This window comes from Drosophila tropicalis, unplaced genomic scaffold, assembly GCF_018151085.1.
Source record: "Drosophila tropicalis isolate 14030-0801.00 unplaced genomic scaffold, ASM1815108v1 contig_393, whole genome shotgun sequence".
Lineage (NCBI taxonomy): Eukaryota > Metazoa > Arthropoda > Insecta > Diptera > Drosophilidae > Drosophila > Drosophila tropicalis.
Window position 1 is genome coordinate 3,527,936 of NW_027172855.1, and position 11,778 is coordinate 3,539,713.

The 11,778-nt window shown below is 32.7% G+C and overlaps 1 protein-coding gene across 1 annotated transcript; it reads left to right on the top strand.

Moving 5' to 3' along the window:
- The first annotated feature begins 8,227 nt into the window (after positions 1–8,227).
- On the top strand, positions 8,228–10,746 carry twe (twine). The gene is made up of 3 exons (XM_068284419.1): positions 8,228–8,311; positions 8,705–8,995; positions 9,069–10,746. The coding sequence occupies exon 3, from the start codon at positions 9,092–9,094 to the stop codon at positions 10,370–10,372; it is 1,281 nt and encodes a 426-aa protein (XP_068140520.1). The 5' UTR covers positions 8,228–8,311; positions 8,705–8,995; positions 9,069–9,091; the 3' UTR covers positions 10,373–10,746.
- Positions 10,747–11,778: the final 1,032 nt, after the last annotated feature.

Here is an 11,778-nt window from a genome sequence, read left to right on the forward strand (position 1 = left end):
GGCTCATATTGTAGGTTTGTAACGTTTTTATGATGCCTGGCGGCATGTTAAAATTGAAAAACGCATTTGCGTGATAAATTGCAATATTTAACACACACAAACACACACGCACACATACACACACACTGAGGGTGAGAGGAGGCAGCTGTAGCATGTGGTGTCCAGTTGTAATTGCAACCAACTGCGGACTAAAGCAACAACAACAACAACGACGACGACTCCAACTCGACTCTCAACTCTCTGGGTCTGGGGATTGGGACTGGAGCTGAAGCCGGACCTGGGGTTGGGGCTTGAGGTTTTTGGGGGTGGGAGGAGCAGAGCAAGGAGGGTATGAGGTATGAGTTATGGCCACCCGTCATTCTGCAGCTCGTTGTTGAATGTGGCGAAATACGAGCGTATAATGCAAACGCCATTGCATGAGCCAACAACATATACACACACACACACACACACACACACTGTGGCACACACACAATTACACTCTGGCAGAGTTAACATGTTTCTCCTTCAGCTTTTTCTTGTTTTAAGCCGCCATCAGGCTGACGATATGAGTTACATGCCGTGCTTAATGGCATAATTTAAAGCTGCAAATTTTGTCATAAATTTTAAAATTGATTACCACGAGAGAAGGCAGTTTGGTAGTTTGTTGGCTTGTGTTGTTGTTGTTGTTGCTGTTGTTGTTGCTGTTACTGTTGCTTGTTGGTTGTTGCTGTTGTTTTTGCTCGTTAGCTGGAAACATTGCATGACGCCTGATGGCTACATTGGCGGGCACTGCCTTAGTGTTAAATTCGTGTTAGTTGTTAGGCGCTCATTTCTGCTTCTCTTTTTTTTTTTCTTCTTTTCCTCTATTTAACTGGGCGAATGGGTTTCCGCACGTTGGGTAAATAAAAATTGCTTTTTGTTTTAGTGCAATTTTTTGTTAAGCTAATCACTTCTTCTACAATTTTCATTTTTAGTTAAGGAAGGTACACACACACACAGAGAAAGATGTTTTGTTTTTATGAACAATTCCATTAAATACTCGGAAAAGTAGTTAGCAAATAACATTAGTTCATATCAAATGCTTTTAAGTGGAATGTATATTAAGATCATCAAATACCAAAAAAAAAAAGGAGCAGCTAATACGATTATGAGATGACAACAAATGAGGTGATAAATTCATCTTTTCGCAAATCTTTTAAAAAACTATGAACTACGTTTTTAGATACGTTTATTGATTAAACAATAAATCCGAATATGTTCTGTATCATCGAGTATGATCGATTCTACAATGTTTCATGGTGGTTAGACATCTTAACCTAATAATAGCCAACAACTAATGAGTTGAAAAGGAAGCCATTCCAGGAAAAAGCATCTTAGAACAGAAACAGGCTCTCAATTTGTCTGCAAAGAGATGTAGCAATGTTTTTTAAAACCATTCAAAACTACTAATGACTACTACTCTTTCAAAATGAAACTTATTTTTGATTATCTCACCTTACACACCTAGTTGTTAGCTGCTCTTACTTTATCAGTAGACTCGACTCTAGCTACTATAGACCACTTTATAATAACTACAGAATGTAGTCTAACATAATTAAATTTCTTAAATAGGTTTTCTTAAATAGTTTAGGTAATGTTCTTTTAAAAATGAAATTAACTTCTTAATCTTAATATTCTTTAATCATTTTATAGATTTTTAATATTTAAAATGTTGATTTGCTGAGTAAATTTTGGACCTAACGTTTAAAGTAATTACTTTTGCCTATGAAAGTCGAGATTTTTATTTATAGTACGATTCTTTTACCATCTGACTTATGTAACTTTAACATTCAAGGCTCTATGTAGTAATCTATAGAAAGTCGATTAAATTTATTAGTGGAATTCATCAATTTGTAAAATGAGGACGAATTTTATAGTTCAATTTGTAGGTACTTACATAGCTTTGTCGTGGTTTTAAATGGTCTGTTTTAATGAACAGCTATGACAAATAATGTCCCAAAATGTTCTCTAGCAAATCAAGAGAAAAAGTATAACTACATATATAATTCTTTGTTTAAGCTAAGCTGTCTATTTTTCTAGATCACGACCTCTTTTCTATACAATCTATCATTGGGAATTGTGATAATTGTACAATAGATTAACAAAATCACCGAATTAGTTACTGCTGGTGATTGTCTCTGGTGACAACTTCAAGTAGTTCTTATTCACCAAGCTAGTCTTAGAAGAGAATTAGTTACTATTGATAATATATGCTAGTTGGCTTTTAAATCAATTCTTTTTAGGATCAGTTGTGGTTGCAGGGGCAGGCGGAACTAGGAGAGAGTTGCAAGATCTGTTGCAATATAAATACAAACATTAACTTCAAAGTTATCCTTACAATCTTGCCCTAGTAAGATACCCCATGATCTGGAGTTTATAATAAAATATTGATAAAAAGAGGTTGCTTCATATTTGAAAAAAAAACATGCATGTTTAAAAAATTACATAATTTAACTCAAATTACAAACTTATTTTAAAGAATAGAACAAGTTTATTTTCATCACATTACTCATCACCCTAAGACCCATGTTTCTTTATATTCTTCCTTCATTATTTCAGTGACTACCTAAATAAAAAGTTCAGTTTAATAAATAATAATTTAAAACTATAAAATTTCCAGGTGATGCTTATTAAGGGTTTACACGTTGTCTCGTGTTTATATCACATTTAACCACTCTAACACCTTGGACCATGGAGAGGAAAACTACAACTTAATGGCTTTAACCAATCAATTATGGTCATAACACTTCAAAAGACTCAAACCAGCCATTGAAATCTTATCTTTTTATGAAAAAGGCAGCTGGGGCAGAGAAGAGGGCTTAATCTCTCCCCAAGTTTCATGCATATATACATACATATATAATTACTGGCCATATCGAAAATGATTAGCAGATAGAGAGGAAAAGATACATACATACATACATATATGTACATAGATAGAGGGAGAGAGCGAGGTGCCAGCTCACCAGCGACGGCTATGGTGTGGAAATGGTTGAAAAAGCTGCCAATTATGAACAAGTTGGCCTGCATCATCTAAAAGCTGATTATAGACTATACCAAAAAGGGTGTACCAAGCAAGAGGGAGAGAGAGAGAGAGAGAGAAATGTGCATAATACTAATTTAATTTTAAACGAAACAGAATTCGCCTGAGCATCTCTATAATTTATATAATTGCATAGGCGGCCGGCTATATTGATGATGATGATGATGATGATGATGTTATCATCATCGCTGCTCGCTTCTCTTCAACGCTCTTATCAACTTATTTCCGCTCTGCCCCCAAAGGCAAAGACAGCTGCAAGCCACATACAAACAGACATTCAACCGACTGATAAAACAATTTACTTTGAACCTCAAATAATGGTTACAAAATTTTATGAAGCCATTTATATCACTCATACGCTGAAATTGCCGCCGCCTATATCATGTAATATAATCAATGGTCTTGGGTCTCCTCTTTGGGTCCTCAACCTGATCGTTCTCTCTGGTACTTGTTTTCAATTTGGCCCATGCAAAAGAGGGGCAAGTACATGGTAATTACTGTTACTTTTGCCCATCCAAAGGGTATTAAATAATTATACAAATTAGCCATGTAGTTGGTTTTTTGACTGCATAAGGCGAAAGCATGGCAACAAATTAAGTATTTTATCAAAATGCTTTAATTTAACAGTGAGAAAGGTAACTACAACTAAATTGATAAAAAAAAAAAGGTTAACATAAAAACAAACCTTTAGGAAAGTATGCAAAATTTCAACCTCATCAGAGAGAGATTTTTAATAAATTGTGTCAATAGTTGTCCAATTTTAATAATTATAAGTTAAGTATATATTTTCCTGAACAGCACAAAATTATTTTATAAAGGTCGCAAAAGTACAGGCAATTTTAATATTTTCTTGAAAAATGCCAATCATATTTTATTCTTATGTTTTACTTAATACAAAGTAATTCAGAAAAAAAGGCTTTGATATGGTTTATGGTAAGAGATACAAACTTGTAAGTAACTTTAGTAAGTAATTTCTTCATTATAAATTCAATCTGATCTAAAATTCATTTTTTTCCCCCTGTCTAATATTTCTCTCCTTGAAGGAATCATTAATCAGTAACTCAGTCATTTATATTTTAAGATTTTTGGCTCTTTTGACAATCTCCCAGTGATTAATATAGTGATCTTTAAGCTTACATTTTGAAAATTTAATCCGGGTGATTCTGTTTTAGATGTCTAAAAATGCGAAATACCTTAGGTTGGAAAATGGTTTCCAGGTTATATCTTATGATTGACTTATTAGAATTCCCACAAAATGGTTTAGTATAGGTCCGAAATCGGAAACACAAATTTCCAAACATGCTAAACATAAATTCAAAACTTGAAAAATTAGTAAAAATATTCAAAAATTTTTGACGTCTGTCATTCTATCTCATGTCATTCCCCAAGTTCGCCATGACCAATACTTGAAGGAATTTCAAGGGATGAAGTCGGTATCAGAAAACAAATATGTTGTTTAGAAACAAATTTAGGTTTCTTGTGAAACTTTTGAAAGGTGAAAGTGAAATAGAAAGCCTGTATGGAAAATCGGAAATTAAGAACATTATAAAATAAAAAATGTTAAAAAAAGACTCGGAAAACATTTGAGTTGTAAGCTATACTTGCCTCCTTTTGCTTAACCCAATTATATTATTGTATGGCCTTACAATTCTTGACTGGTTAACAAAGACTGCTGAGAACTAGGTAGTTATTGAAATGGCGCTATACAGACAACCTGCCCATTTTTTGTTTTCCCTGAAGTAACTACGATCCTGCTCATTCGAATGATTACAAATAAAACTTTAAAATATCCTTACCGAGTTTGAGTAATTAATTTACTAACTATACATAGCAGCTTTTATTTACGTTAATATTACATTATTAATCATCAGGAGTTACTTATACATCATAAGTCAACACCTTTCATTTATATTTTAAATATAATTTTTTTTTTTTCTTGTAACTTTCTACACCTATTATGCCTCAAATAATCAGTTTTTGTTTGGCAACGACAGGTTGTTAAAAGCATATCCATAACCACACACAATTATGCACATAAACGGTATACTAAACCGATCCAAACGGATCGACCCCTCCGCACCCCCCCTTCGGCCAACCTACTTACATGCATACGTTCCATCATTAAATCGAACAGACAATTTGTCAAAAGAAACAAGAAAATTTGCATAAAAAACTAACAAACAACTAACATTTTAGAGACACTCAAAAACAAAAATCCAAATAAAAAAGGAAAATTATTCCCATCAGACAGGCACTGACTTTGAGATACCCTGCAAAAGGCAGTAGCAAAAACTTCTTCAAAACAAATTGTATACAGACAATTGAACTGTTAGCAACATATGTTGCTAATCACTTAACAGACTTATGTTAACAGACTGCGATGTTGCTAATCTTTTTGCTGCTCTTCATTTTGTTGATAAGAACATATGTATCTCGAGTTAATTTTTTGTCAAAAATTCAAGCTAGGTTTACTTTTCATATCTCTAATATTTCAAAGATCTTAATATACTCTTTTATGCAATTGGTATTTGTTACAAAAAAGGAAAAATTTGCATGTCTGACCGACTAAAGTTGGCCAACAATCTACCAGCAGCAACAACAACAAATATTGTTATTCCACAAGCTGCTTTGCTGGTAACACAGAAGCTTCAAGCTCCAACCAGACGACGAACCGGCAATTACCAAAAGCGCGCCACAAGCGACCAAAGAGATATCAAAGGAGATCGGCAACATTGTTGTTGTTATTGCTGCTGTTGCTGCTGCTGCTGTTGCCGTTGTTGTTTGCAGCCTGACCAACAACATGTGCGTTTGTGTCCGTAACGATTAAGTAAAAACAATTTACACGCCTGCCTTGCCTTACCAGACAACGTTGAAGTTAAGTTAACCACGAATTGGTGGCAAATGGATAAAGAGACATAGTGGGAAAGAGAGAGAGTGAGACAGAGAAGGGGAGGACCTGAACGGGAGTCGGTGTTGGAGCTTCAGCTGAAGCATCCAACTAGAGGTGAGAGACATGACAGCAAATATATATGATATATATGATTTTTAATTAAAGTGTAGCTAATTAAAAATCATGTTACAAAAGGTATTAAATCTGTAGTCTAGTTGTGTTATAATGTTTGAAAAATTAACGAACATGTCATTATGAATGAATGGAATGGATGGATCCATAAAGATATGGCTCTGAAAAACGCCCGATATATCTGGAAAACAATTCAGAAGTTCGGAACATTTTGAAACCTTTTCTGTATAAACTAGAAACTAGTTTTTCATGAAAAAACTTTGAAAGATACTAGTTTGAAAATTAACATTGCCCATCTCTTAAAGTAAATCGATCTCGGAAGACTTCGGTAGATAATGGAAAGTTTAGATAGTTTTGAAAAAAAAACAATCTTTTACAAAAGTTTTAAATAGAAGCAAATATAAACTAATTGATAATACTGGACTTTTATATTCCAATTTGTTTAATAAATACAAAACATGGTATTAGGCGTAATATTGGAACATTTAACTAATGTTCTGCATAGAATTACCTATTTTTAATAGCAACAAGTAACAATAAATAATATTTACCTTATATTAACCCCACAAACCAAACTAAAGCAATGAATATTAAAACTATTTCAAAATTTAATAAGTTATTTTATGCAATTTCAATTTGTTTCCTTATTTTTTAAATTAATTTTGTGTTTATTCCATTAAAGAAATTGAAAAGTGAGTATACATATATAAGTAAGAATAACAATTACTTTTTTGTATATTCATCACAAAGTAAGTCAATATTATAGTAAACTTCTCTTTTTGAATTAGTAATAGTGGCGTTAATTAATAATATTTCTTATTGTAAGTTTGATTCAATAAAAAGTTGAGGATATTTTTTTAAGATATGTAAATATTGACTTTTTTGAAATTAATTTAAAGGTAAAATAATCTAGTTCAAGCATTACAAATTGGTTTCTCGATGTCGTTTGATCATCATTTGAAATAGCCCAGTTCGAAAAAACGCATTGAAAATGCTTTTATTCCTTTGAAATTCTATGGATATATGTTTTTAGATATCGGCTAGCTGATGTCATCTCTAAAATCAGGAGCACAGGCCATTCAATACCTGGCTCTCAGTGTTGGCGTTAATATGCTTCGCTTTCTGACTTAGTGCTAGCTTGTTGGCCAAGTTGTCTGCATGTTGGTGCTGCTTCCTTTTTGGCATCGGCAACATGTCAATTATATCGTATCAAATTAATAATTGTAAGCGTCGCGTTTGCCGCATTGCACGTCTGGTTAGTTGGTTGTTTGCTTGGTTTGGCTAAAATGATGTTGGTTGCTTAAGAGGCAGAAAGGAAGAAAGCCTGGTTGCTTTTGGCCACGACAACTACAGACTTACTAATCGTGGCCGACAAGCAGGAGGAAAGATATTTGCCCACAAAATGCAATATATTTTAGGAGTTAGCTGTCAATGTTTAAAATGTTGTTAAAGCGTTGCTAACACGAAACATAAAAAGAAAAACTAACATCTAAACAAAATATTATAGGAGAAATTAAATCAGAAAAGTATAGATTAGTAAAACCAAGAGTTTAAATTCCTTCTTTATTTGTATTTGGCATTCCCGAATCCGGCTTTAGTTAGTTTTGTTTTTTTTTTTTTTTGGAATTTACTCACGAATTAGCACACATTTTGGTGTTTAATTTATTAACGATACTGAGACAAAACTAAATGCAAACAACACTCAAATTACCCCACATAAATAACAATCAAAACATTAATCTTATTCGTCTATGCTCTAGAAACACCAAGACTACAATTTTAGCCATGTCCAACAAACATTTTAACACACTGAGTTAAAATGGTAACCTAGCTTGCTTTTGGCATGGCCTGAACTGGCTTGGCTTGACTTGGCATTCTGTCAATTTAATCGACCACGTTTTAACCTTAACTGTCAGTTAAGTTAAAGCGCCGCTTTTATCGCCCCGTTTGCCCCGATCTTTAGTGTGACTGTCATTACCAAATTCAGCTTAAGTGCTGTCAAAAGATAATTACCGTTTCAGTTTATATTCAACTGATGCCAAGCAACTTGGATTTCAGTTTTCTTTTTTTAGATGAAACCAGTTTTCTTTTTGTTTTCAGTTTCTGAAATTATGTATTGATCTACAATTTTATTTTAGTTTTCATTCCCTTTTACTGGAATAAATAAAAAAATAAATAAATAAATTGAATTTACGTACTTAAAAAAGACAGACACTTTATCGATGGTAAGCAACGTTAAGCAGTTTTAATACAAATATTCAGCAATATATTTATTTACAATGTTGAATTAACAGCTCTTCTTACTAAAATAGAACTGCCAGGAACAAGATATAATAAATAATCTACAACTAAACATTACAAAAACATCTCCGACTTTTTGAACTCACCTGTTTAGTCAAATTTAATTCTTTAAGATAACCAAAAACATAGAGATCATGAAATTTCCGATGCATTTCTGTCAATTTCAATCAGTTTCGAAACTTTCTAACATTTTAAATAAAATTCTGCGCGCAAAAAAGATTTCGTTTTAAATTTTTTAAATTTTACAACACTTAACACATACAGCTTTGAAAATATAGTATTAATATTTATACTGAATCACATATGATTTTTTTTAGGATCTTTCACAGAATAAAACTATCGTCCTTGGACACATCCCTAACGCGCCCTTTGTTTACATAAACTTGCGCTCACGACTCACGCGTAAGATTAAATGGTCACTAGAAAGAGAAATGTAAAGCGCGCAAAAATACAACGACGATCGCAGAGCGGAAGGAACGTAAGAAAGAAAGAGGGTGAAAAGTATTTTTTCTTCTCCACATGCAACATCATCTTCAAAAAGAAACTCGACTTAAAAAAGAATCAATTAAATTTTATGAAAATTACCATAAAAAAGGCGTAAATAGAAGGTAAGCAAAAGTTATAGAACATATGTATGTAGAAAATTATACAGCTGATTTTTTATGGAAAATCAATTTACAGCTGTGGTGGACAAGCAGACGATAATGGCAAGCAAACGAATGATATTTGACGAGGAGGAGGACTTTGATATTCTCGACGAGATCAATTATGATACAAATCAAGAAAAGTTACCACATGTTGCCAAGCGGTACAAGGCGACAAATGGACTTGGCGCGCAAACGCCTTTGCAGCGTATGCTTAAGCGCCAAATTGTCAGTGGAAGCGAATTATCGCCCATTACGGAATTGGCACAAACCATGCGGGTAGCCAAATTGGACACGAGTATAACTGGTACACCGAAATCCTCCACATTGCGTAGCTTTCATAGTCTGTCTAGCTATGATTCGGGAAACTCTCTGGATGATGAATATATGACAATGTTCGATGTAGAAAATCAAGAAAATGATGTCCTCTTGCCCCTGCCAGATAATTTAGATCGTCTTATAAGTGGACAATTAAAAATGGAACAGAATTCAGAGAAATCCAGCAATACAAGTCATCATGCCCCATGTACCATCCAAAATCGACGTTCGGCTCGTCGCTGTTTAAGTCTTCTTCAGGATAAGGGTGAAAATGTTGAGGAAGAAAGAAAATTACCGCATGGCAAAACGGTTCTTAGACGTATTGCGTCTATGAACGATGCCGATATACTTACTGCTCTGGACGATGAGCAACCGCAACTTATTGGTGATCTAAGCAAACCATGTGCTTTGCCTCTTCAACAGAAAGCTGTGAGACATCAAGATTTAAAGACCATATCGTGCGACACTTTGGCACGACTTATCAATGGTGAACTCGATGAGGAACTAGGAAAATGCATCTATCAGATAATCGATTGTCGTTATCCCTACGAGTACAAAGGCGGACATATACGTGGCGCCCAGAATCTGTATACTAAGGCTCAAATAAAGAAAGCATTTCCATCGACCACACTAGAATTACAGGATATAGAACCAAAACGTCAAATCTATATATTCCATTGTGAATTCTCATCGGAACGTGGACCCAAACTTTTGCGTTTTCTTCGTTCCAATGATCGTAATTTTCATAGTAATGATTATCCAGCTCTTGACTATCCCGAACTATATTTATTACACAATGGTTACAAAGAATTCTTTAGCCTCTATGGCCATTTGTGTGAACCCTGCAGCTATGTGCCCATGTTGGCACCAGCTCATAATGAGGAATTTCGGTATTTTCGCGCCAAAACCAAATCGTGGCAATGTGGAGACAGTGGCGAGGATATAGGTGGTGCTGATAGTGGCATTGGTGGTTCTTCGAGTACCCTGCGTAAATCACGATCACGTCTCCTTTATGCCGAGTGAAAGTCAGCACCAAGGAGAGACAAACAACCAAATGAAAAACACACACACATTTTAATAACATGTGAAGGGCGAAAATTTCTGGTTAGTTCTTTGTGTTCTTTTTATTTGCGTTTGTCCGCCAACTTCTTGTGAAAAGTTAATAGTTTTGATTACTTGTGTTCCCCTTTCTCTAGTCAGTGAAACAAAATCAAAAAAAAAAAAAAATTGAATTTTAAGTTTATTTTGTAATAATGTTTCCCCTTTTTGTGTTTGGCATTATATTTAACTAAATAGCAAAGTAAGCCTTAACGTCTGATTAATTATAAAATTTAAAATTTTTAAGCATTTTTTTTTAATAGTTTCGTTAAATAACAAACACACACACCAAACGAAATTCTATAATTAAATCATATAATTAAATTAAATATATGGTCAACCCAATATGTGAAAAATGTTATCTATAACTTTTTTTTAAGGATATGTATATTAGAAAAGAAAAGAACAAAAATTAAGTGTAATTAGATTAAATTATACAATGAATTTTTTGGTCACAAGTATTTTTTTTATTTTATTTTTGGGCAATTAATAAAAATTTGATAAATCAAAAAATGTAATATAATCTAATGAAATGATTATAGAAATAATAAAATGGCCATATTAAGATATGTGATTTAAAATATATGTATTTATAATATTAATTAATTGCAAGAAAAATTATTCAAAATTAAGCAAAAATCTTTTAAACTTTTGGGGAATCATCAAACTCTTAAAAAACAAAATTTGGACTCCAATTCAGTTTTTAAAATAATTCAAATTATAAATAATATTAAATTCTTAAAGTTATAAATAATATTAAACATATTTAATGTGTAATACTTAGCAGAAAACAACGCGAAAAAAAAAAAAAAAAAAAACTATGGACCAAAGATATTAATTATTTAGTTTAAAGGAAAATAAAATAAATAAAAATCCCTATTAATAAGCTAACTTATCTTTTGAAGTGTTATTTTACCATTTAATAATAAATTTAATTAAAATTTTTTGATTTTTCGATCACGTTTCCTTTTTTTTTCTTAATAAAATACAAAAGATTTTAAAAAAGTTTTTTAAAACTAATAAAAATTCGGAATGCTTTAAATTTATTATTTTTTAAAGTTTGAAAAAAATCGAATACTACCTGTTAAACATTTGATGTAAATTTCTAAAACTATTGAAAGAAAGATGAAAGGATTAACATAGTACCAATATTATTTATACCCACTTTGTTTCTCCGGCTAAACTTTCCGGCTCTCACTCATTCTGCAAACATCACAAATTTGACCCAAAATAAGGTGTGAATGGAAATGTTCTAGAACCTATAATAAACTAAAATATATGCACTCTTTCAATAGTTTAATAAAAGTCTCTTACCTTTTTTTGTCTCTCGC

Bases quoted from the DNA above. Each gene is read 5' to 3' on its own strand.
- twe (XM_068284419.1), top strand. From the start codon at position 9,092: ATGGCAAGCAAACGAATGATATTTGACGAGGAGGAGGACTTTGATATT.